The sequence below is a fragment of the Monopterus albus genome, unplaced genomic scaffold (genome assembly GCF_001952655.1).
Source record: "Monopterus albus unplaced genomic scaffold, M_albus_1.0 scaffold43.1, whole genome shotgun sequence".
Lineage (NCBI taxonomy): Eukaryota > Metazoa > Chordata > Actinopteri > Synbranchiformes > Synbranchidae > Monopterus > Monopterus albus.
The window spans coordinates 1,980,575-2,003,952 of NW_018127923.1; the positions used below are offsets into that span (position 1 = coordinate 1,980,575).

General features: G+C 42.1%; 1 protein-coding gene across 3 annotated transcripts in view; it reads left to right on the plus strand.

Moving 5' to 3' along the window:
• The window catches only part of birc6 (baculoviral IAP repeat containing 6), a 164,503-nt gene that overhangs the window by 27,067 nt on the left and 114,058 nt on the right, over positions 1-23,378 (plus strand). For 2 of the 3 annotated variants that reach the window (XM_020599885.1, XM_020599888.1), the window contains exons 11-38: positions 1,065-1,214; positions 1,368-1,593; positions 2,074-2,234; positions 2,471-2,602; positions 3,844-3,975; positions 4,070-4,236; positions 4,327-4,460; positions 4,671-4,832; positions 4,942-5,073; positions 5,279-5,376; positions 5,488-5,635; positions 5,810-5,943; positions 7,769-7,915; positions 8,011-8,198; positions 8,689-8,997; positions 12,914-13,013; positions 13,231-13,445; positions 13,529-13,737; positions 16,922-17,274; positions 17,383-17,602; positions 18,609-18,745; positions 18,907-19,044; positions 19,326-19,453; positions 19,662-19,793; positions 20,061-20,276; positions 20,684-20,867; positions 22,013-22,216; positions 22,789-22,922. In XM_020599885.1, coding sequence (XP_020455541.1) covers positions 1,065-1,214; positions 1,368-1,593; positions 2,074-2,234; positions 2,471-2,602; positions 3,844-3,975; positions 4,070-4,236; positions 4,327-4,460; positions 4,671-4,832; positions 4,942-5,073; positions 5,279-5,376; positions 5,488-5,635; positions 5,810-5,943; positions 7,769-7,915; positions 8,011-8,198; positions 8,689-8,997; positions 12,914-13,013; positions 13,231-13,445; positions 13,529-13,737; positions 16,922-17,274; positions 17,383-17,602; positions 18,609-18,745; positions 18,907-19,044; positions 19,326-19,453; positions 19,662-19,793; positions 20,061-20,276; positions 20,684-20,867; positions 22,013-22,216; positions 22,789-22,922 — 4,790 coding nt within the window. The remainder of the gene's footprint in view (positions 1-1,064; positions 1,215-1,367; positions 1,594-2,073; positions 2,235-2,470; positions 2,603-3,843; positions 3,976-4,069; positions 4,237-4,326; positions 4,461-4,670; positions 4,833-4,941; positions 5,074-5,278; positions 5,377-5,487; positions 5,636-5,809; positions 5,944-7,768; positions 7,916-8,010; positions 8,199-8,688; positions 8,998-12,913; positions 13,014-13,230; positions 13,446-13,528; positions 13,738-16,921; positions 17,275-17,382; positions 17,603-18,608; positions 18,746-18,906; positions 19,045-19,325; positions 19,454-19,661; positions 19,794-20,060; positions 20,277-20,683; positions 20,868-22,012; positions 22,217-22,788; positions 22,923-23,378) is intronic. The other variant, XM_020599886.1, reaches the window with a different exon arrangement.

Sequence of the window (23,378 nt, forward strand, 5' to 3'; positions counted from 1 at the left end):
GAGTCACCTGTTGCAATAAACCCGTATTTTAAGTATGACTCCTGATATTGTCTGTTAAAAGAAGCTTTCTTTTTCTTGGAGGTCGTGGGCTCCTCTTCTGGCTCCTCAGTTGGCCTTTTCCCCTTTGAAAAGAAGCCCTTCAAAAACGTTTGTTTTTTACTCATTTTTGCTAGTTTGCCGGCTTATTTTTTTAGCAATGTATCACGTGAGGTCGTGACCGACACATGCGTCTTGACGTGTCAAGGGGCACAGGTGGATGATGCGTCGTTTTTCATAATAAAACATCTTCCAGACTCTAAAAATCAATGCAATGGAAATTATATAAATTATTTATTCTTTCTGTGCGGCCCGGTAACAAATGCCTCACGGACCGGTACCGGGCCACGGCCCGGTGGTTGGGGGCCACTGCTTTAAGTGATTAAAATGTGTGTTGGTTTATTTTGTATGTGCGTCGCTTCTCTGCAGGTTTATACTTGTTTAATGGCTGTTTTGATAAATTACCCTTAGTGACTTTTTGCTCACAGAGATTTCATTGCACGTACAGTGACGTGCTTCAGTGTTGTCACCTCAAGTAATACTGTATGTCTCACTTCATCCAATGTGAGCAATACATGTTTGCGCTGTAGAGCGATGGGTGCACTGGATTTATAAAACACAAAGTGAGAGCATCATAGTGAAATGGAGTGCTGCACAGTAATTGGTTTCATAATTGAACATAAAATTTGATTAATCGCCCAGCCCTAGATTCCGTTTTAAACAGTGAAATTACTTCCAGTGTTCATGGTCAATATATTGTCATTGACAGATGTTTTGATATCACGTCACGATAATCTGTGCTTGTTACCCATTCAGCATGTGCTAACTGGTATTAAACAAGTTATTGAGAATGACATTCAGAAATTCCTTTACCTCCATCAGAAAGTTATAGAATACATGTTTTCTTAGCACATCTTTGTACCAATACATTTTCTATAAATTACTGTAATGATGTGTTGTGGTTCAGCACCTGCAGGTGGATGATCTTTGTCTGTAGGTGCTCATTTTGTTTCTGCTCTCCTCTGAAGGTGGAGAACTTCATTTCCTTCAAATTGGAGGTGTGTGTGACGATATAGATGACGGAGACATGTTTATTGATGGCCCCCTTTCTAAAGGGGCTGAACTGCTGCTTGAGGGGGCCAAGCCCTCCTCCAACCCTTCTAGCCCTGGGATCACAGGTATACCTGACACAAGTCACACTCTGTACTTCTCCACATGTGGTTTGGCATGTATCTGATTGTACACCAGACAATTCCATCGTTCAGTTCTGTGGCCTCTCCCTGATACTATTGTGATGCTCCACACTTGTCCCCCAACCGATCGCTGTGTAGGAGTGGACCTCCTGGTGGACCAACCGCTGACGACGGAGAGCCTGATGACGCTCGTAGAGCTGACACGCTTCGAGACGTTGACCCCACGTTTCTCTGCCACAGTGCCACCATGCTGGGTGGAGGTGCAGCAAGAGCAGCAACAGCGGCGACACCCGCAGCACCTTCACCAGCAACACCATGGAGATGCAGCCCAGCACACTCGCACCTGGAAGCTTCAGAGCGATAGGTAGTTTTAACCCCTAAATATTTGGATGGTTGACAAGTGATGGAAAAACTTGCGAGGGCTCCACTGATAATGAGACATTGTTTTTAAACTGTGAGGCACACCTCCTTAGAGAGGGGTGGAGGGAGAGACAGAGGTAAAGATACAGCATAAGTGACATGGTCAAGTCCATGCTGGTATTCTGGAAACAACGGGATGTTAGGGGTTTGATAGAATTAGAGTATATAGAAATAGAAAAATACTGAGAATTAATTATGAGTTACAAATTCCATAATAACATTTTTAATGTTGCATTATCAATATTTTTTGACCGTGGCATGACTCAGAATATCTCATTGACATACTTACATTCCTGAAGGATATGTTGAATATGTTGGGATGCACAGTTGTCTTTTATTTTGTCTAGGTGGTGCTCACAGTGTCAGACTTAAAAACCTTTTTAATTGATCTTTGAAGTAGTTAGTGACTGTGTTCTCTCTGTAGCTCCAGCTGGGATGAGCATGTGTTTGAGCTGGTGCTGCCCAAAGCCTGCATGGTGGGCCATGTGGACTTCAAGTTTGTCCTAAATGCCAACATCGCCACCATTCCTCAGATCCAGGTCACTTTGCTGAAGAACAAAGCTCCCGGGCTGGGTAAAGCCAGTGGTGAGGATGCTGCTTTGACACTTTATTCACACACATAAATCTGGGATGGTAGATTTTTGTAGCTGTGATATTTTGAACAGGGAGAAGATCTCTTCTTTTGCCCACATGGTCCTTCCAGTATCTCCTAAAATGAACTGAGACCTTTTGAATGACCACATTAGTTTATTTATTTTGTACTTGCTAAATAGAACAGACATTAAACTGCATCTGAATGTTTCTTCCTTTGTATTTCACAGAGACAGCAGTGGACAGACAGATCTCCTTCCCTCTCTCCAAAGTCCTCCACGCCAATGGGGAGAGGAATGGCCAGCCTCTGTTACATGATTTCACAGAGGACATCCAGTTCATGGACATAGAGGAGACATCAGGTGAACAATTCAACCTCTTTAGTTTTAAATGAAATTTATTTTGGACTTAGAAGTCTTAACACAATTTTATTTTCTGAGGGAGTAACAATTATCAACATTTAATTTGTCAAATAGCATTCAACTTGTTTTAAATAGATGTATTGCAGTATTCAGTGCCACTAAAATGATTTTCCTTTATCATTATCAAAGCAAGATAATCAGATGTCTAAGGATGTTTGCACTAGTCTGAATCTATGGACCGGTTTCGAAACTTGGTTTTCCCCCTTGGTTCAGTTTCTTTTCACACACAGAAAAATCCAAGCAAACCAAATTACATCACTACAATCACGTGAAACCATAACTTCTGCTCATTGGTTAAAGGTGTCTGGGGTGAGGATGAGAAAGTAAACACAGGAAGAAGATTCGTCTTCTCTACCAGTGAGCAATCCTATGAAATAAATTTATAATACAATAATGCTTCATACTTTGCAAAGAAGCTGTGACGCCTACAGTCAACTGAGCAGAAAAAGGGAGTGACTCAGCAGAAAAAGGGAGTGACTCAGCATAATGTTATATAACAACATACTGAACTATTTGGCTCAAAGGTGCAGCACACTCCTTGTGCTTGGTCTGGATCGAGGTATGATCAAATTCACACCACGAACGAACCGCTCCAGAGTTTGTTTGGAACCGTACTGAGACCACTTCCAGGAAAGCAACCCCCATCTGCTTAACACTCCCTTACATTGCAGTAAAGGACGATGTGCAAGCACTTTTTAAAAGGTTTTGCCACAAACTCAATTGACTGGACCAGACAGTGACATCATCCAGCAAAGGAAGATGAACACGATGCAGAGCCCAGGCGAAGAAGACTCTTGTTTACCTTGTTAGCATGAGCACCTACAACGCTCCCCTGCAACCCCTCACCCCTCAACCAACGCAGCCCCTTGCCTTAAAACACAGGGAGTTGATGTGAACGTACATCATTTTCCCGTCACAGTCCGCTCTGGTTCTGTTATGTACTGATATCACAAGACAGCTTTTGCTTCGATGAGAAATACAGTACATCACATTTAATATAACGAGATCTCATGACACAATCTCACCACACCCCTACTACTGACTTGTCATTGAAATAGCACCTTGTCTTTAGTATTGGCGACTTATGTTTCATGCTCCATCTTGTAGTGCAGAAAGTTTTGAAACTGTTAAATATCTCTATTATCTGCCCTGAGTAAAACTGTAGTTCATGTTTGTTGTAGGCTCCATCCTGTGTCCATTCTTAGAGGACCACAAGGAGGACATCCTGTGTGGCCCGGTGTGGCTGGCCAGTGGGCTGGACCTCTCTGGCCATGCAGGCATGCTCAGCCTCACGAGCCCCAAACTGGTCAAAGGTAGCAATAGTCATTTCTGATGTGTGCCACTGCTATCTGATCCTGAACTTTGCCTCAGTGTTTCTCAGCTGTCCTGTTCCTCCCTCCACTGTAGGCATGGCAGGAGGGAAGTACCGCTCCTTCCTGGTTCACATAAAAGCAGTGAGTGACAAGGGCATGGAAGAGAGCCCGCGGCCAGTGGTGAGAATGCCCAGTGCCAAGCCTCAGGGCACCAAAGCCCACTCACTGTCCACCCTGCTACAACGGGCTCAGGCCTCCAAGGTACAAATGCACAGTCACTCAGTGACTGAGTCTACCCAACAACAGATACACAACTGCATCCACTGGTTTATTTTTCATCTGTGTGTGTAGGAGAAGGTCTTTGCAGCAAAAACAGAGACACCAGCACCCTCGAAGAAGGTAGAAAACCTGCGAGGCTGTGATCTACTGCAAGAAGTTTCAGTCACAATCAGAAGGTTCAAAAAGACGTCGATACCCAAAGAAAGGTGAGACATCTGTTTCTGTTGACAGACCTTGAACATTTAAGAGTAAAAACACATATGCGGCACTAAAACAGATCTAACAAAGTGTTTAGTGGTGTGTTACTAATAACTTACTATCAGTCAGATAATTATGTTTTCTTAGATAATTTTTGTCTCTACATATCATAGCAGTCAACTTTAAACTTGTCTGTCTTTGTTATTCTGTGCTTTCAGGGTTCAGCGCTGTGCCATGCTGCAGTTCCCCGACTTCCACGAGAAGCTACTGGACGCACTATGTAGGCAGACAGAGAGTAGCCTGTTCACTGAGCATGCCCAAAGCCTTATCCTGGATGTCTTGTGTTGGCTGGCTGGGGTTTTCTCCAATGGACCATGCAGGTAGGACTAAAAGCTGCAGCACTCAGAATCATGTAGGACATTTAGGTCACATGTTGCTTCCACTTACTTTTTACCAAGACAAGTGTTGTACCTTGTGGCTTCTTTTTAGTTTAAAAGAAGGAAAGGAAGGACTGCTGGTGAAAACCCGGGCACGGCTGTCGGATATTGTGCGGGTGTGTTTCTTCGAAGCTGGCCGGAGTGTAGCGCACAAATGTGCTCGCTTTCTTGCACTTTGTATTAGGTAAGTAACAGTAACTTACTCTCCAGTACTGTGTACACAACCTATTGTTAACACGGACAAGTAAAGAGGAAACAAAATCTGCCTGTTTACTGCTTAGAATCAGAGTATTGCTCCTGTAGTGGAAAAAGCCTTTTTGATGATGTAGTTTTATGCTCGCCTGTGAGTGCAGATGACAAAGAGCATGCTGCTATGCTTCTTTCCATAGCAATGGAAAAGCAGATCCAAGTCAACAGGGTTTTGGTGTGAGTCTTCTACAGTCTCTTCTAGACAATATGCCTTACTTGCCTGCAGCAGCAACAGGTGGTAAGTAACTGAGCAAGAGTACAGAACAACATATGGTATTGTTCTCTTGTTTCTCTTTCAGGACTCCACAGTTTTGATTATCTGACCTCTTGCACTCCTGTCTACTTTCAGGCTCAGTGTTCTGGTACTTTGTGTTGCTGAACTATGTGAAGGAGGAGGACCTGGCGGGCTGCAGTACTGCCTGTGCCTCGCTGCTCACTGCCATCTCAAGACAGTTGCAGGACCGCCTCACTCCATTGGAGGCGCTGCTGCAGACCAGGTACTTTTCCAGCTGTTTGTTTTTACAGTCAAATGCCTTTTTATTACTGAAATTATTCTTAGTAGATGGAAGTAGTTCAAATTGCTGGTGAAGTAAAGCCCATTTATTATTACCATTTAGTGTTATACCTAAACCTAAGCCTGGCCTCTTCCCCTATTGGCTGTCGTCTTCCAGGTATGGCCTGTACAGCTCTCCATTTGACCCAGTACTTTTTGACCTGGAGGTCAGTGGCTCCTCCTGTAAGAATGCTTTCAACAGCAGCATCGGAGTTCAGTCAGATGAGATTGACCTCTCTGACATTCTTTCAGGTATGAACTATTCAACCATTGACAGTTGTTACAGTTGTAGTATTCTGTCAACTGTTGGAACATACTCACCGTGGAATAAAGATTTACATACAAGATGCGTCAGAAAAGTTCCAGGACTGAGTGTGATGTGTGAGCTATGAGTGGAGGAGGGATTAGCGGGTTGCGTCACCGTGTGACGTAATATCCGGGGTGTGTATAACTGCAATCTCAGCTCTCTGCAGCCAGTGTATGCTTTTTCAGATGCTCTTGTTAACAGCTCCTCAAGTTTACATCATCAAGTGCTGAGCAAAGAGCAACGAATCAAACTAAAGTTTCTGGTCCAGCTGGGGAAAACTCGGAGATCCTGCGGCCTTTGCTTTGTTTAGTGTGCACGAAGAGGTGAGATTTGTGGCTGCTTCATCAGAACAACATGCTGGCTCACAATGCCCTGTGTATCCAACAGTTCCTGGTCAAGAAAAACATCTCTGTGCTGAAGCAACCTCCCTACTCACCCGACCTGGCTTTGTGTGATTTTTATTTATTTATTTATTTCCTTTTCCTCAAGTTGAAGGGGTCATCAAGGGGACCCGTTTTCCGGATGTGGAAGCCATGAAGAGGGCCGTGACGATGGAGCTGCAGAGACCAGGATGGAAATGTGCATTAGATTTGAGGGGGATTATTTCAAAGGGGAAAGCTTTCAGTTTGTATACATTTTTTTATAATTGATTTTTGTGACTCCAGTCCTGGAACTTTTCTGACGCCCCTTGTATGCTTACTTGAACTTGTTTTATGTTGTGGACATTTAATGTTTGGGAACTATTCACACAAAGGTTCCACTTCCTACACTGTTCATGTAGTAGTTGGAAATCACAATAGGGGTTTTCCATTATAGAAACCTACTGAAACATGGCAAGCTGTGTAACGCTTGTCATGGGTTCTGTGTTTGTTTCCACTGCCCTCTATCTGCTTTAGAAACATACATTTCTGTACCCCTCAGGAGGTAGTACGAAAATCAAGTTCCAGCAACACAAAGGAGGGAGGGGGTGCGTGCATTCAGAACTATGGCCTGTGATTGGTTAAATGTCAGCATGTTCACACCTCCACCGTTAGCACTACAAGCACGGTTTGTAAACACTCACTGATTCAGAGCTAGAAGAAGGACTTCAGTGAGTGGACTGTGGGCAGAGTGGTGAAGACATCAGATTGTGTGTGTGTGTGTGTGTGTGTGTGTGTGTGTGTGTGTGTGTGTGTGTGTGTGTGAGAGAGAGAGAGAGAGAGAGAAGAGACCCTCCCTCCTCTAAACAGAGACCGACAGAGAAAAATACAGTGGAAAAGCAAAGTAGAATGGTCCGTGCCATCCCAGGAGGTTATGCTGGGTGATAGTTGAGGGAGGCACGCAGTGTACCACTCACTAGTTTCCGACAGTGGAAACACAACTAATGAGAATTGAAAGTGAACCACTGTGTTCCTCCCACCGCTCCCTCTCCCTGCCTTGTTACTCTCCACCCTACCTATACATTCTCATTGTGTTTGCTGTTTCAGCTAATGCAGGAATAAAGAGCTTGTTAGCCTGTGATTCACCCACAGCATCTCCTAGTAGCTAGTACCAGCTCGGAACCCTCTCTGAGTTGTTAGCAGGGCATCAGTGCCTCAAAAACCTTTTGACCTGTTAATGATATTGAATAACAGACGCCTCTGACAGCACCTCTGCATCTTAAGATATGGAGCATATGTTAACTGAAAAATAGAGGGGGGAAAGTTGCTTACTGGATCTTGAATTGAGACTCCTGAAGTTCTGATGTTTTCTTGCTTTACTTGTTTCCTATTTATGTTGGGTGTCCTGCAGGAAATGGAAAAGTGAGCAGCTGTGCAGCAGCAGAGGGCAGCTTCACAGCATTAACAGGACTGCTGGAGGTGGAACCTTTGCACTTTACTTGTATCTCCACTAGTGATGGCACCCGAGTGGAGCGAGATGATGCCAGCATGTTCACTGGTAATCACTGCTTAGGTTTCATTTGTTTCTCGTTTTTTGCTCAAGTCTGACTGTTTGAACTGGTCTTTGGCTGAACCTCTACTCTTAAACCCCAGTGAGCACATTTGGTGTGACCCCGGCAGTAGGAGGCCTGTCAACAGGAACGGTTGGTGAAGCTTCTACAGCTCTGAGTTCTGCAGCCCAGGTGGCACTCCAGTCATTGTCCCACGCCATGGTGTCAGCGGAGCAGCAGCTGCAGGTCTTGCAGGAGAAACAGCAGCAGCTGCTGAAGCTGCAGCAGCAGGTGAAAAACCCCGTCACTATTACATCGCAATTTTTGCACTACAGGAACTTAATGAAACTTAGTGTCACTGTCACAGGTTGTTGTTTTGTTTCCTCTGTTGTCTGCCCAGTGTCGGTTCAAGTTAACTTTTTGCCCACTTTAAAAAACAGTGTAAGAAAGCCCATATTCTTCCAAATATTATTCAGCTCCTACAAGTCTTTGCCACTGAAGCAGTCTTTTGACTTAATAGATTATTTCTGATTATATAGCAGTCGGTGCCCAGATTTGTTGAACTGGCTCTTAAGCTGTGGTAGTTGCCCTATTTGTTTTGGCCTTCATAACCACCACTAGCTGTGCCACCCAAAATTTGAATAGGGAATATTATGAAACTATTCTTGGATCAAATCTCCAGGTGTAGAATGTTTCTCTGGAAGTTATTCTTCTGCTACAACTGTCAGTCTAGTGTTTGAATCTGTAGTTTCTATGAAATCTTTGTCTGTGCTGACAACAGAAGGCCAAGCTGGAAGCCAAGCTGCATCAGACCACCTCTGCTGCAGTCGCTGCCTCTGGTGTGGGGCCCATCCACAATTCCGTGCCTTCCAACCCATCCTGCACGCCTAGCTTCTTTATTCATCCATCTGACGTCATCCCCCCGACACCTAAAACCACGCCCCTCTTCATGACCCCTCCTCTCACGCCACCCAACGAGGCGGTGTCGGCAGCCTTCAATGCTGAGCTGGCTCACTTGTTTCCTGGGTCCATGATAGATCCTGGGCCCGTCAACCTGGCTGCACACAAGAACGCACAGAAAGCCAAACCGGTTAGTAGCATGCAGCTTGAAACTTGGTCAGTTAATGACAGCTGCAGTCTCTTCTCTTACACGAGGGTGGGTATCAGTAATTCATTTTACCAAGAGTTGGCAGCACGTCTGGACACATTCATACTTGTCTTTATTTCAGATGGTTTCTGATCTATATTATAGTTTTGACAGTTCTTAGGTGACCACATGTAACTGTGAAGAACTTTGATGTCTTGAGTAAATAGGAATACTTTATTTTCACCTTAACATTGTAAACTTAAATATACCAATAGAAACTTTTTTCTATAAGAAAATTAGAATCTTCAATGTAATATTAATACAATCCTTTCCTTAATAACATACAACAGCCAATCACATAAACAGAACTGTTTCTGGCCAACCCTATTGCAGCCCTTAAACCTGTAGTACCAGATGTTTCTGTGAAGCTTTGACTTATCAGAGTTAATATGGTGAACTTGTTAGCAGATGGTTTCTTGTTCACATATCCAACAGTTACAGAGCAAAATTATCCTTTATTTGGATTTGTGATTCTGGCGACCTGGTTGGGTCTAACATAGACTTTGTTTAAGCTCTGCTTTTGGTCTCCACCACCTCCCGAAGGCAAATTTCTGCGTCTTTAGCTGCTAAATCCTTCACTATTTTCACCAGCTGGAATCAGTGTCTTTCTGCTGTTTGCTGCTGATCAGATGATGGTGTACAGTGAGTTTTTAGAGCTTGACCACTGAAAACATCTGCCTACTGCAGGTGAAAATGTTATGACATTGGTGAAAGTGAACCAAAGCCAAATTAACCACCTGGCTGTGAACCACTATACTGACCAGATGGTTCATTGAGTTGAAACTCCCTATAAAATTCTGTAAGTTCACCACTACAAACGGCCTCTTTCACATTGTTTTCATATTGTCATTTGATAAATTATTGTAAACTTTAGTCTAGCACCTTTTACTTCAAAGAGCAGGTACAGGAGGATAACATTCATTGTTAAAGATATTTATTACCTCCTCCTAGCATGTGGGTTAAGTATTTGCTGGCATTTGTTTGTCTGTGAACAGTGTAACTCGGTGTAATAAACAGATTTGGATGAAATGTTTTGGAGAGGTAGAGTATAAACCAGAGAACAACTAATTAGATTTTGTTGTTGATCCGTATCAAAATTTGGATAGTCATATTTTACAAGATTAGCCCGTCCCTGGTAGGCTAGTGGTTAAGGCGCAGCGCTCTTGCTGCTGCCGTCCGGGTTCGAATCAGGGTTGCGTCAGGAAGGGCATCCGGCATGAAACACGTGCCAAATGTCAACTTGGGAGTCATTAACCATAAGTACTGGCATATTGCCAGTCTAACTTACTATGTACTGCAAAGGCGCAAAGGTTGTTGACTGTATGTGAGCCCCCTTGTGGCTAAATTGCACAGCTGCACTCCTGTGCACTCCAAACACGCACACAGGTGTAGACAAAGCTCTGGGTTAATGACAGCTGCCCATTCACTGTCAATGGAAACCAAGTGGTGTCACTCAGTCCAGCCCGAGTGTGAGACCAACAGCGAGGTGACAGGCCGGAGCTGGGAAACATCTACTCTAAGCAGCGACAGCTGGGCAAGAGCTTAATGACAGAGATTTGAAGCCAGGCTCAGAGCTGGTACTGTTTTCATCCGTAGGACTGGTATTAGGCCACTTGATTAGGTTTTGATGTTTTTTCAGGTGACATAGTAAGTTAGACTGGCAATATGCCAGTTTAGAATTTCTTGTGATGTTTTTGGAGTTGTGAGCATAGACATATTTGTTATATGTATATACTGTATGTCTGTGGTTGTGAGTGCTTGTTATCTGAGCACACCAGCTCTATTAGCAGGGAGCTACATCTCGTCCAGACCACAGTAGTCTGTTGGAGAGGACACTGGTGTTCCGACTGCACATTATACCTACATTTCCATTGTCATAGCCTAACGAGCAGTACGCTGTGTGCTTCCCTTTCACCGTCACCTAACATAACCTCAGGAGTTGATGCGGGCTGTTTTGCTTTTCTTTACTGTATTTTTCTCTCTGTAAGTATCGAGAGGCTACGCTCCTCCAGTAACAGAGACTGTATGAATAGTTTATCAAACAGCTGTTTAACAAGCTGAACACAAATGTGCAGAAATGTGATGTCTTCACCGCTTTCCCCACGGTTCACTCACTGAAGTCCCCATTTTACCCCTAAACCAACAAATGCATGTCTATTTTTTTGACAAGGAACATTTGTGGGGTTTTCCCTAGAATACCGTAATTGGCACTATAGACTTCAAATAAAATTGAATTGAGTAACTTTCAAACAAATAATATCAGCATCATTCCAAATGCCAGCGGTATGTTTTCGTGGTCAAGCTATCCTATTATGAGGGTCATATCATGGGAATATGGCTTATGGGGGAAACTGATTTGCCCTTGGTGGAGGTTGCACTCTGAGTGCTGTCTAGTTAGAATGGCTACAAAACTAAGTACAGTCAGTATAGTAATTTTTCTACACATTATAGTTTTTGTGGTTGTTGTGGTCTGATGTGAACTAAATTAATTCAGGCAAATTACCCCAATGATTATTTATTATTACAATACTTCTAAGCAGTTCAATAAATTGTAAGATAATTCAACAATCTAAAAGATAGGGGACAGAATCACCACTTCTGCATAAGAAATACAGTAGTATTAGATAAGACAATTGTCAAACAATCAGTCATTGTTGGCCCTACAGTCACATCAGTCAGAGTCCAGAGTTGGCTCCGTTCCCCTCTCCATCCGGCCGGGTCCAAACGCACACTCATCACTGCAGCACCATCATCCTCCCTAACCCACAGCTATTCTAACTTTTATCTTCTTCTTCAGCACTTCTTCTCCTATTGCTTAAGGCAGAGTTACAGTTTTATGTCAGCTCTACACCCCTTCTTCCAGGAATTGTCTGAGATGTCAGTACATGAACTTAAAGGTCTTTAAGCTTAACATTTACATTAAGTCTAAATTGTTAAAATTTTTTGATTTAGTGGGATATAAGACTGCAGTGTTTATGTATAAAGCCAGGAACAATTTATTACCTGGTGGAATTCAAAAACTATTTAATGAAAGGGAAGGGGGATACAATTTAAGGGGTCAGTTAAATTATAAAATTCATGCTATACGTACAACCAAAAAAAGATTTTGTATTTCCATAAGTGGGGTAAAACTATGGAATAATTTAAGTGTAGACATAAAAAATAGTAATAGAATTGACGAGTTTAAACATAAATATAAAGGTATGTGTCAATCAAGATATATGCAAGAACAGGCTTAATGATTAATTAGATGGAACATTGTGGGTGTGGGGTATGAATGTTAACACTTTGTAATAATTCTTTAGTATATTACTTGTGTGGTGTAGAAGAGAATTATTTAAGAATGTAATTATCATTCAATCATGTACTAGGTATAAGCACATTGATAATGGATTATGTGTAAAATTATGTGTTGACATATCAACTGTCTTTACATGCTTGAAAGAATAAATCAAATCAAATCAAATCAAAACATTTAAGGGAGGCTGATCTCTAGATGTTTATTCACAAGATGACCCCATAAACTAAACAAAGAGGACACGAGCCAGGATGTTCTTGCTTGAGAAAGCTATCAGTACATGGTCTTTATGGAGAAACACCCTCAAACATTCCAGAGCAGAGAAACCGCTCTCTTCAAAATTATATAAACACTTAGCTCACCCTTACATGACTATCAGCTATTACCTACTGCAAATAGTATCTGTATGTAATCTACACACTCCTACTATATTCTATTACATATTGCATTTTAACTGGTATCTTGTTTGTTTTTAACCACTACAATTTCTTTTCACTAAAAACGGAAACGATTTCAAGTTTGTTTTTTAATGTTGAACTAACTGTCTTATTGTTGCAACAGAGTCCCATGGGCAGCGGTCTGGCTCTGGCCATTTCCCAGGCATCTCACTTCTTGCAGCCTCCTCCACACCAGTCCATCATCATAGAGCGGATGCACTCTGGTACATCATATAGAAGTATTTTATATTTACTATCTAACTGCTGCTGCAAATGTCTACTAACCCAGACTTCTACATATCAAATTAATGTTTGGGGCAGTTTAGGGAGGAAAAAAAGTGGTTTCATTCATGGAATACTTTCAAATAATGTTCTTGTTTTTTACAAGTAAGTCTTGAAAACTGAGCTGAACATGCTGTTTCTGCTGTGCTTTGGCCCCAGGAGCTCGTCGCTTTGTCACACTGGACTTTGGTCGTCCTGTCCTGCTGACTGACGCTCTGATCCCAACCTGTGGCGACCTGGCCTCTCTGTCTATAGACATCTGGACACTGGGCGAGGAGGTGGATGGCCGCAGGCTGGTGGTGGCCACTGACATCAGCACCCACTCCCTCATTCTGCATGACCTGCTGCCACCACCTGTCTGCAGGTTCATGAAGGTCTGTATGCCATATGGTCAGTCTGATGTAGAGAGGTTTTTGTGCTTTTGTTGGTTTACCACAATGTTTTTTCCTTTCATCAGATCACTGTGATTGGACGCTATGGCAGCACCAATGCTCGGGCAAAGATTCCACTAGGCTTCTACTATGGCCACACATATATCCTCCCATGGGAGAGTGAGCTGAAGTTGATGCATGATCCTCTGCGCGGAGAGAGTGAGGCAGCCAGCCAACCAGATGTGGATCAGCACTTGACCATGATGGTAGCGCTGCAGGAGGATATCCAGTGCAGGTAAGGCAGGAAGTAAATCAACTGTAGGATTATCACATTCCAAGGAAATTCCCACTTTATAGAGTTGACTGATATTGGCTTTAATAAACCCCAAATCTAGTCCTCATATTAGTAATTTTCTCAAGCATCACAGTAAGTATCATCATGGGAGGCATCTTGGTGAGATTTTATTTTATGTTCTGGACTGCTTTCATTGTTTTGCCTGCTGCACTCTGTAGCACCATGAGCATTCTGTCAGAACTATATATACATTGTGCTTTACTGTCATGCGCAGCACTTAAATGTATATACCTACATTTATATGCTTACGTTTGTATATTTAAGTTAAAGGCATTATTTTATGTGTTTTGTATTGTCACGTAATCCCAGCCAAAGACCAAAACCGGCGGTCTTTGATTACTTTTTCTCTGCTGAAGACATCTTTAGCACTGACATGTACATCCTAAAACAGCTGACCACTGCATTTGTTTTTTTAAGCAAACAGTGATTTCCTTGTGGGGACCAGAAACTAGTTCCCACAAGGAAATCACTGAATTTTTGGGTGGCAACATGGTTTAGGTGTTAGGTTAAGTGTTGGGGTCAGATGTTAGGTTTTAGGCAAGTAGTGGTTATGGTTAAGGTTAGGATAAGTCTACAGGGAATGAATGTAAGTCAATGTAAAGTCCCCACAAGGAAAGAAAACACAGCATGCATGTGTGTGTGTTCATGAAGGAACAGCAGTGTGGCTTACTAATGTGGTTTTGGACAAGAATGGAGCTCTGTGGCACAGAGGAAAAAGATGCATCAGGCTTGGGTGCACACACACTACTTGTTAGCAGTATCAGGCTCTCTGCCTCTCAGGTGAACAAATAGATACTGAATACTGCTTTTAACGATGAGCAATACATGACTTGCTTAGTCAAGTACTTGTACTTGGTGTCGCTGAAGCAGATTTAAAACTAACATGGCACAAAATCAGAATTTCATAACTTGCTTTGTGCTTATGAATCTGGATTTGAGGCAGGGCTCTACGCTAACAGTTATTTTTAGAGGTCCTTGTGCTAATAACATTTTTAAAGAAAAAAAAAAAACAATGCATCTTTTTTATAAACATAAAATATTGTGTGCATAGTGTACTGGGGCAAAGTGACTTAAAAAAGAACATTTTAAAACCTAGTATGTTGCCTAGTATGCTGCATGAAGGCTCCATTTTTCAAACAACACAGAGTTTACTATTTGATTTTTCAGTTTGAAAATAGACTTGGAGTTTGATAACATTCAGTCTGAATCCAGCACCAGTGATGGAATCAACTTGAGCAGGATTATTTTAATGACAAAGCTGAAACTGAAAAGCTGCTGCCTGAATGTTTCATGCAGTGATTTATTTAATACAATTAAAAGAATAGATTCACATTTTAAATACTGTCACGTTTGACTCAAACTGGCACCAAGCCCCATCTGCAGAGCCAGTGTCAGATGTTACAAGAACGGTGTCGTAAACAGAGGTTAAATTAACTATGATGTGGTCTAGAAGAATACATGACAGGAAAACCTGACCATACATTATGTTTACCTGTATATAATCTTTGGTTAGAAACAGTTCAGTAACAGCTTCTATGATGATTTTATTCATGTAGTAGAAAAACTTGATCAGAACCATCTTTTCATTTGACTGTCCACGACTACAAAACTCCAGTCTCACAACCATAGAACTGAATAAGTATCCACAAAGCCTCAGCATTTAGAAGTGAGGTATCTGCTATTTACTGCTGATCAGTTTGCATTTGATTTCTGGTTTTCTCTTTGCTGTCTCCATAACAAGTTAGAAGGCTACAGAGTGAGATTAGAACCCAAACTGGAGAGTAGAGCAGTGAATACAGCAGCAGTTCCCTTCATTTCATCTCTCCGTAATAAAACTGAAGCTCTGATCTCACCATTCTAGGTAGCCTGCTGTAATAAGTGTGTTAACATTCCTGAAGAAACCAGAGCAGAAAAAGCTACAACACATTTTCCTGACAAATAAACAGATAACTTTCCTTCTGACTACCTCTTATGCTGCAAGACTTGCCAGGTGTGCTCCTGACTCCACTCAGCCTAACAAGCTCACAATAATTGACCATAGATATATAGGCCTACACTTACATGCCACATGAACATGTACCAGTTGTTCACTAACTGTTCTATGCACATGATCTGCTGCTGTCTTTATTGGAATGCATCAATGAAGCATCTAACAGTCAATAACTATTAGCTATTAGTCTAAGGAGCTCGATAGCAAATCTACCAGCAGTGGGTAGGAGTCTGTGGGCAAAGCTGAAATGATTGCTGCTCTGCAGGTTTAGGCTCATTTATCAGGTTTTTTTTATAAATTGCTCTGACTGGCTGTTTACAGGTGGAGGTTTTATTGCACATATAGTACATAGCAGAGGTGTTGTCACCTCCAGGAGCTCAGTACCACACTCAGCCCAACACGGACAGAGAGGAGCAGCCACTCCTTAAACATCAAGGCCACATTTCCAGTCCACCTATCTCACTCACTGGTCTCTTCCATTGCTGTTAAAATGCTTCAGGTCCTTACAAACTGAAAACCAAGGAACTCAAGTCAGTCAAGTCGCACCTCTGTGCTCAAATCATTATTTTTACATTTGCACACTAATTTTTACTTGCATATGTGAGCCACATGTTTGCACTGTACAGCCCTGATTTGAGGATAGATTAAAATTTGAGTTCATGTAGTGTTCAAAAATTTATGAAATGCTAACATTGCCCCTTGTGTTTGCAAAGAACATAGTACTGAATGGATTATCTATTGGAAAGTCACACTGGAGCACTTGGGCATCTAAAAAAAATAGGACTAGAATATGCAATTTATACATTATTATGTATTCTGGACCACTGTCGCCCCACAGGGCAGTGGTGCAGTGGGTAGAGCAATTGTCTCCCAACTGGAAGATTGAAGGTTTGAATCTCTGTGTCTGCAGTCCACGTGTTGAAGTGTCCTTGGGCAAGACACTGAACCCCCAAGTTGCCCGTGAAGGCAGCATGTACACACGCAGTGGCCCGGGGCCCTCGGCTCCAAAAAAAATGTTGTTGTACGTGTCACAATGTTACAGTGACAATAAAATAAAGCTTCTTCTTAAGAATGTCAGTGAAGGGACTATTGTTGACATAAATTTCCATGTCCTTTGCTGTTCTTGTTCACCAGGTACAATCTAGCTTGCCATCGACTGGAGACCCTTCTGCAGAACATCGACCTGCCGCCCCTCAACAGTGCTAACAACGCCCAGTACTTCTTACGAAAACCAGACAAGGTGGTGGAGGAGGACCAGCGTGTTTTTTCAGCTTACCAGGACTGCATTCAGCTCCAGCTGCAACTCAACCTTGCTCACCATGCTGTACAGCGGCTTCGCGTGTCACTGGGTGCCAGTCGCAAATTGACCCCCACAGCCGGGCCTCTGGAGGCTCCAGAGCTGGTTCACAACTCCTCCACAGAGCAGCTGAGGACCATCATCCGCTACCTGCTGGACACACTGCTCAGCCTGCTGCACTCCAACAATGGTGAGCAGATTTTTTTTTTCTCCCCCTGGATTGACCCAGTGGAAAATGGGCAGCATTCTGTTCAGAGTTGTTGAATCGTTTCAGTTTTTCCTGTCTGTGTGTTGTCAGGCCACTCTGTGCCCTCGGTGCTCCAGAGTACCTTCCATGCCCAGGCCTGTGAGGAGCTCTTCAAACACCTTTGCATCAGTGGGACACCTAAGATCCGTCTTCATGCTGGCCTGCTGCTGGTGCAGCTCTGTGGTGGTGAGCGCTGGTGGGGCCAGTTCCTCTCAAACGTACTGCAGGAGCTTTACAACTCTGAGCAACTGCTCATCTTTCCCCAGGACAGGTAGGGGACCATTCAGTTTCATATATTTGCCAGATGTTATATGAAAATGCCCATTTGCCCAGGACTTTTAAACATGTTGATAATTATGAAAGTAACTGGAAAATGGAAATTTTTCTTTTGGTTAATGGTTATAAAGTTATAGCCATTAAGATTTGTATTCTGTCAAGACTATATTTAAATGTATTTTGGGGGATTTTTATGGTTTTATTAAGTTCGATAGTAGAAAGATGATAGGAAGTGAGGTAGTAAGATGTAGCAAAGGTCTTTGACTGGAGTTGCACCAGGGTTGATGTGTATTGTAGTCAACATCTTAACCTCTGAGGCAAGGGAGTGCCCCCTCAAGCCAAACCTTTTATATTGTTTGCAGTATGGTTGGCATTTTTTCTTCAGTGGCCATGCGGTATATTTTTACATCTTAAACTACCTCTCTGTATAGTATATATATTTTTTTATTGTCACTGGCAGAGTCCACCCTTCTCATGTGGGATTCAAACATGTGCTCCTGTACAAGACATTGACAGGAAGTGATGTGAGCATGCACTGGACTTGATTAGACTGTCTTTACTCTCCTGCATCAAAACAGCGTGGCTCGATAAATCCTCTCATCCCACAGTTAGTTTGGCTGCCCTGTAAACTGATACACCAGTCTGCTCCTGTTGCTCAAGGTGTTTTTACTGCCCCCACTAGTTCATGCAGTCGATATCTGTCTGGAACTTTAAGGCAAACAGGAGGAAATAGTGCATATGTAGGGGAAGATTGGTGAGCAGTATAGCTAAAACTCACTTGCTGATAAACCAGTAACCACAGATGTTGCCAAAAAGCCAAGTCTAAAAACCATGTATATGTTATCTAGCTTTCTTTTATAACTGTACTAAGTAAAAGTAATATTTTAAACAAGATTTTTTTTAAGGTTCTAGTTTCAGGTTTAGTGCTCATCAAAGTATGTCCAGGCAATGGAGGACAGAGCAGATAATGGCAGCATTTTGTGTCTGTCTCTCCTTTCTAGGGTGTTCATGCTGTTGTCCTGCATTGGCCAAAGATCCCTGAGTAACAGTGGTGTGTTGGAGGGCTTACTGAACCTCCTAGACAGCCTGCTGTCTCCACTGCAGCAGCCGCAAGCTGCTGCTCAGTGCAGAACTGAAGGTAAAGAAGCCATTATTGTAGCATATAGTTACAGACGACTACAACTGGTAACATTTTCTGGAGCAGATGCATATAAAGGTGTATGTCTGTGTGAATATTCAACAAATGGTTAACCTGACCAATGAAATACAAGAATGTGAGTATAGGTATGTGTTTTCCAGGTGTTTTGGACATCCCCATGATCAGCTGGGTAGTGATGCTGGTTTCTAGACTGCTGGACTATGTAGCCAGCATAGAAGATGAGGCTTCTGGTGGGAAGAAACACCTTAGCGGGAAAGACAGGGAGAGAACCTTCACAGGTAGATGAACTGCACAGTTGTCCGTACAGATTTGAGGATTTCGCTTTTCATCTGAGACCCAGTTTAAATATGTTAACCACAATTTTGTTGATTGCTGTTTTATATCAAACAGACCTCATTCTGTTTTTCTGAACATTAATTACATTTGAAAATGGTGCCATTTAAAATTTTACAAATGAACGTACCTACACTGTGAGCATTTGAAAGCAGAAACATCCCCTTTGATCGTCTGATCACTGCACCCACATCAGTGTAAGTGCTGTTGTTGGTCTAACCTTAAGGCATCCAGTGGAGCTTCATCAATAACAGCCTTCAGTCTCAGAACTCCAGCAGAACCTCTAAAGGCAGCAGCAGCCTGGACCGTCTGTACTCCCGCAAGATTCGTAAGCAGCTCGTCCATCACAAGCAGGTAAATGTGTCTGATTCCAAAACTGTTCAACCTTTAAGCTCCGACTCGCAAATGTGTTTTTAAATCATCAAATTCACTGTATGAAAATAAAAATATTCATACAAGTGTTACAAGTTAGTTTTTCTCATCGGTTTGCAGCATTAAAAATGGTTTGTCCATAGCAAATGTGTTTGCAGTGCCTCTATTTATCATTTCCTCTTTATTGTAGCAGTTAAATCTATTGAAAGCAAAACAGAAAGCTTTGGTGGAGCAGATCGAGAAGGAGAAGATCCAGAGCAACAAAGGCTCCTCCTACAAACTGCTGGTGGAACAGGCCAAGCTCAAACAAGCCACATCTAAGGTGAGCAGCTCACAGTCTGCAATGCCATTAGACAAATCTTAATGTATTACAGTGATGTTCATGCGGATGAACAGTAGGGACAGTGAGTTTCCTCACAATTAAAAAAAAAAAAAAATCAAGGTTAACTTCTTTTTTTTTTATAGATCTAAAGATGAAAGGACTGACCTGATATTGGTTAATACTGTATCTATCCAAGATGGATAGCAATATCTTTTTACCTAGATAAATATCTCATAATTCTATTTTTACACTCCTGTCCCCTTTCAGCACTTTAAAGACCTCATCCGTCTGCGGCGGACAGCCGAATGGCCTCGCTCCACATTGGACACTGAGTCCACAACAGCCAAAGAAGCCCCAGAAGTAGAACCTCTGCCTTTCACATTGTCTCATGAACGTTGCATCTCTGTGGTGCAGAAGCTGGCCCTCTTCCTCCTCTCCATGGACTTCACCTGCCATGCTGACCTGCTGCTTTTTGTCTGCAAGGTATTCATCTTGGGGCAGAGACACACCAAGCGGATATGAAAGAGCTAGCATCATCCCATCAGCTTTGTTTTGCCCAGTCTTGTTGAAAAAGTGCCACTTAAACGCACTGCACAGACTTCAGCCAACTAGCATATATGTTCTGCACCTGCAGGTGGAGGTATTTGTATTCAGTATTCAGAAAGGGAAAGAAAAAGTGCTAGACAGCGTAAATACAAGCTGTAAACAGAGCAGCGGTCAGAACAACAACAACAACGTTGCAGGAAACACTGGGAAGATGAGCCCTGACAGCCGCTCACCGCTGGCCAACCATCGGCTTGGTGTGTCATGGCCCTTACATTTGTATATAGACCTCTTAAATATGGGAATGTGTAAATACCCATAAATCATTGCATTTCTTACCTCCTCAGGTTCTTGCTAGGATAGCCAACTCCACAAGACCCACAATCCATCTGTGTGAGGTGGTGTCAGAGCAGCAGCTCGAGCGCCTGCTTCTCCTGCTTGTGGGGACGGATTTCAATCGAGGGGACATCTCCTGGGGGGGTGCCTGGGCACAATATTCCCTCACATGTATGCTACAGGACATCCTGGCAGGTGTGTTTAGTAGCACATCTGTTTGGACTGTATATACCCCGATGTGTAAGGGTGGTGTTTGATTGGCTGCCAAACTGGTCAGACTGATACAAATTGTTGAGTTTCAGTCTGACTTCAGAGCAGCATATTCGGAAACTGCTTTGCAGCTGTTTGAATTTTAGACAGAAGTTTAAAGTGGAAATTATGCTGGATGATTATTAGCACAGTGGACCAAATTATATTGTTAGAATTTTTGGACATAATGCTGCAATGATTAGTCAGTCAGTCGATTGATTGACAGAAATCTCAGTCGGCTACTGAGTAGTCTTTAATAGGCATTTTATTTTTAAGCAAAAATATCAAATCTGAGTGTTTGATATTGTTCTTTACACATATAGATGTGAATATCTCTATATGTTGGAATGCTGGTAAGTCAAAACACGTCATTTGAAGATGTCATCTTGGTCATTGGGAAATAATAGGCTTTTTAAATTGTTTTCTAGCATATAGACGGAATAATTAAGAAATAATATGCACAGTAATTGATAATGAACATAGATGTTTGTCTTATTGCACAGGAATTCTCAGTTTATTTCATGTTTCTCAGTTTAGTGCTGAAACATACTTTCATTAATCCACTACTTGATTGAGAGAAAAGTAATGTGCAACTACTATAAAACAATAGGTAGATGAATTCATAAACAGCCATCACTTCCATCCCTAACCTGTTTACCTGTGGGGTGCCCCAAGCTTCCATATTAAGGCCTTTTTTATTCCTATATATTATTGATAGGCTTGTTGATGTTCTCACTGTTGGCATGTTAGTATGTTATCATTTCACTCAAAGTGGTTTCCTGTGCCTAACTATAGCCTTATAGTGCCCCAAGGGTGGCTATGGACTCATGTTAATGTTGTATTGTCTAATTTTATGTCGGGTCTGCTCAATTTAACATGTTATCCCTTTAAACTGGCACATTTTAATGTGTATATATAACAGTCTGGCCACAGGAATTGAATTTGAAATATGATAATGGATACTAGATCAAAGAGCCCCATCTCAACTAAGTGTACATCGGTATAGAAATAACTGTGTGGAACATGTAACCCGTTTAACACATAGTGTCCAAACTGCAAGATAAACAAAGCTATGTGTAAACTCTTCTCAGGTGAACTGCTGTCTCCAGGCTCTCTGGACATCATGGATGAGGGGGCAGTGGGGGATGAAGCTGGGGCTTCATCTTCCTCGGCAGGGGCTGATTCAGACGACTCCCTCCCTCAGCCGGCACCCATCCCCCTGGTAGAGAGCATTGATGAGGCCCTGGTGCCTGATATCATCGCAGGTACCTCTGGGACCCCCTCAGTATTCCAAAGTGAGTGGGTAGCCCCGTCCGTTCTCCACACTTCCCCACAACAGCACACAATGTTGATATGAAGTCTCATTTTTATCATCACAATATAAAATTTGTGTTAAAATTTTCCCCTTTTTCATAGCTGCATGTTTACTGTTTTTCTCCACAATATTTTTTTATTGCATCAGTTCTGACCTTTGGAGAAGGAGTTCAAACATGTTGATTCAGTAGCAGTGTCATTATGGCTTTTGCATTAAATTAGCATATAGGTAACATTCCACTGGAGAAACTTAAGTCCTAATTCATAGTAGTTCTTCTTCCAACAAAACTGCCCTCACACAGACACAGTGAATTTAGTCAATGCTCTGTCTTGTGTCTGGGCTCTCCCTCAAGCACGGGAGTATTGCTTCTACTGTGCGTAAGCTGCTGGATGCCTTGAATTTTCCTCAGGATCAATAAAGTATCTATCTAGGATCCCATAGCTTGATCGGCATTAAAATGGCACAGTAATGTGCTAAAGAAGTAATTTCTTTCTTGTATGTTTTTCTACTGTGTTTTCTTGGCAATATTAAAGCTGTTTTCATTATCCAAAGGTGCTCCACCTCTGTCATCTTTGGAAAAAGATAAAGACATAGACTTTGACTTGCTACAAGACCTGATGGATGTTGATATTGATCCTTTAGATATTGATTTGGAAAAAGATCCCCTCGCTGCCAAAGTGTTTAAGGTACGTAGATTATGATATCCTTATATTCTCTTCTCTGTTTCCTTTGCTACTTCTAGCGACAAAACAAAAAACTAATTCAAGTATAAAACTGTAGGTTTCCTGAAAAAAAAAAAATGTAGGCATAATTTCACAAGGAAACTGGAGTAAAGTAGAATTTGTACAAGAAAAAATGAAGGGATAAACTGATAACTTTATAAGAGTCTTATTTTAAATTATTGTTAGGATTTTAGTTATTTATTTCTCTGTAATAAACAGATGGTAGTACAGGTAGTACAGGCCTGCTCTTTTAGATGAAGCAGGTGCTCCCATTATTACAAAGCTTCTGATATTTCAGCAGACTAGTTTTCACCTGAAATGCTGCGTCTCATAGTTTCCTTAAACTGACTTTAAGGGTTAGGATTTTAAATTTAAAATATAGTCTTTTACTTTTTAAAAATGTTGCTGGCCCTTGATTTT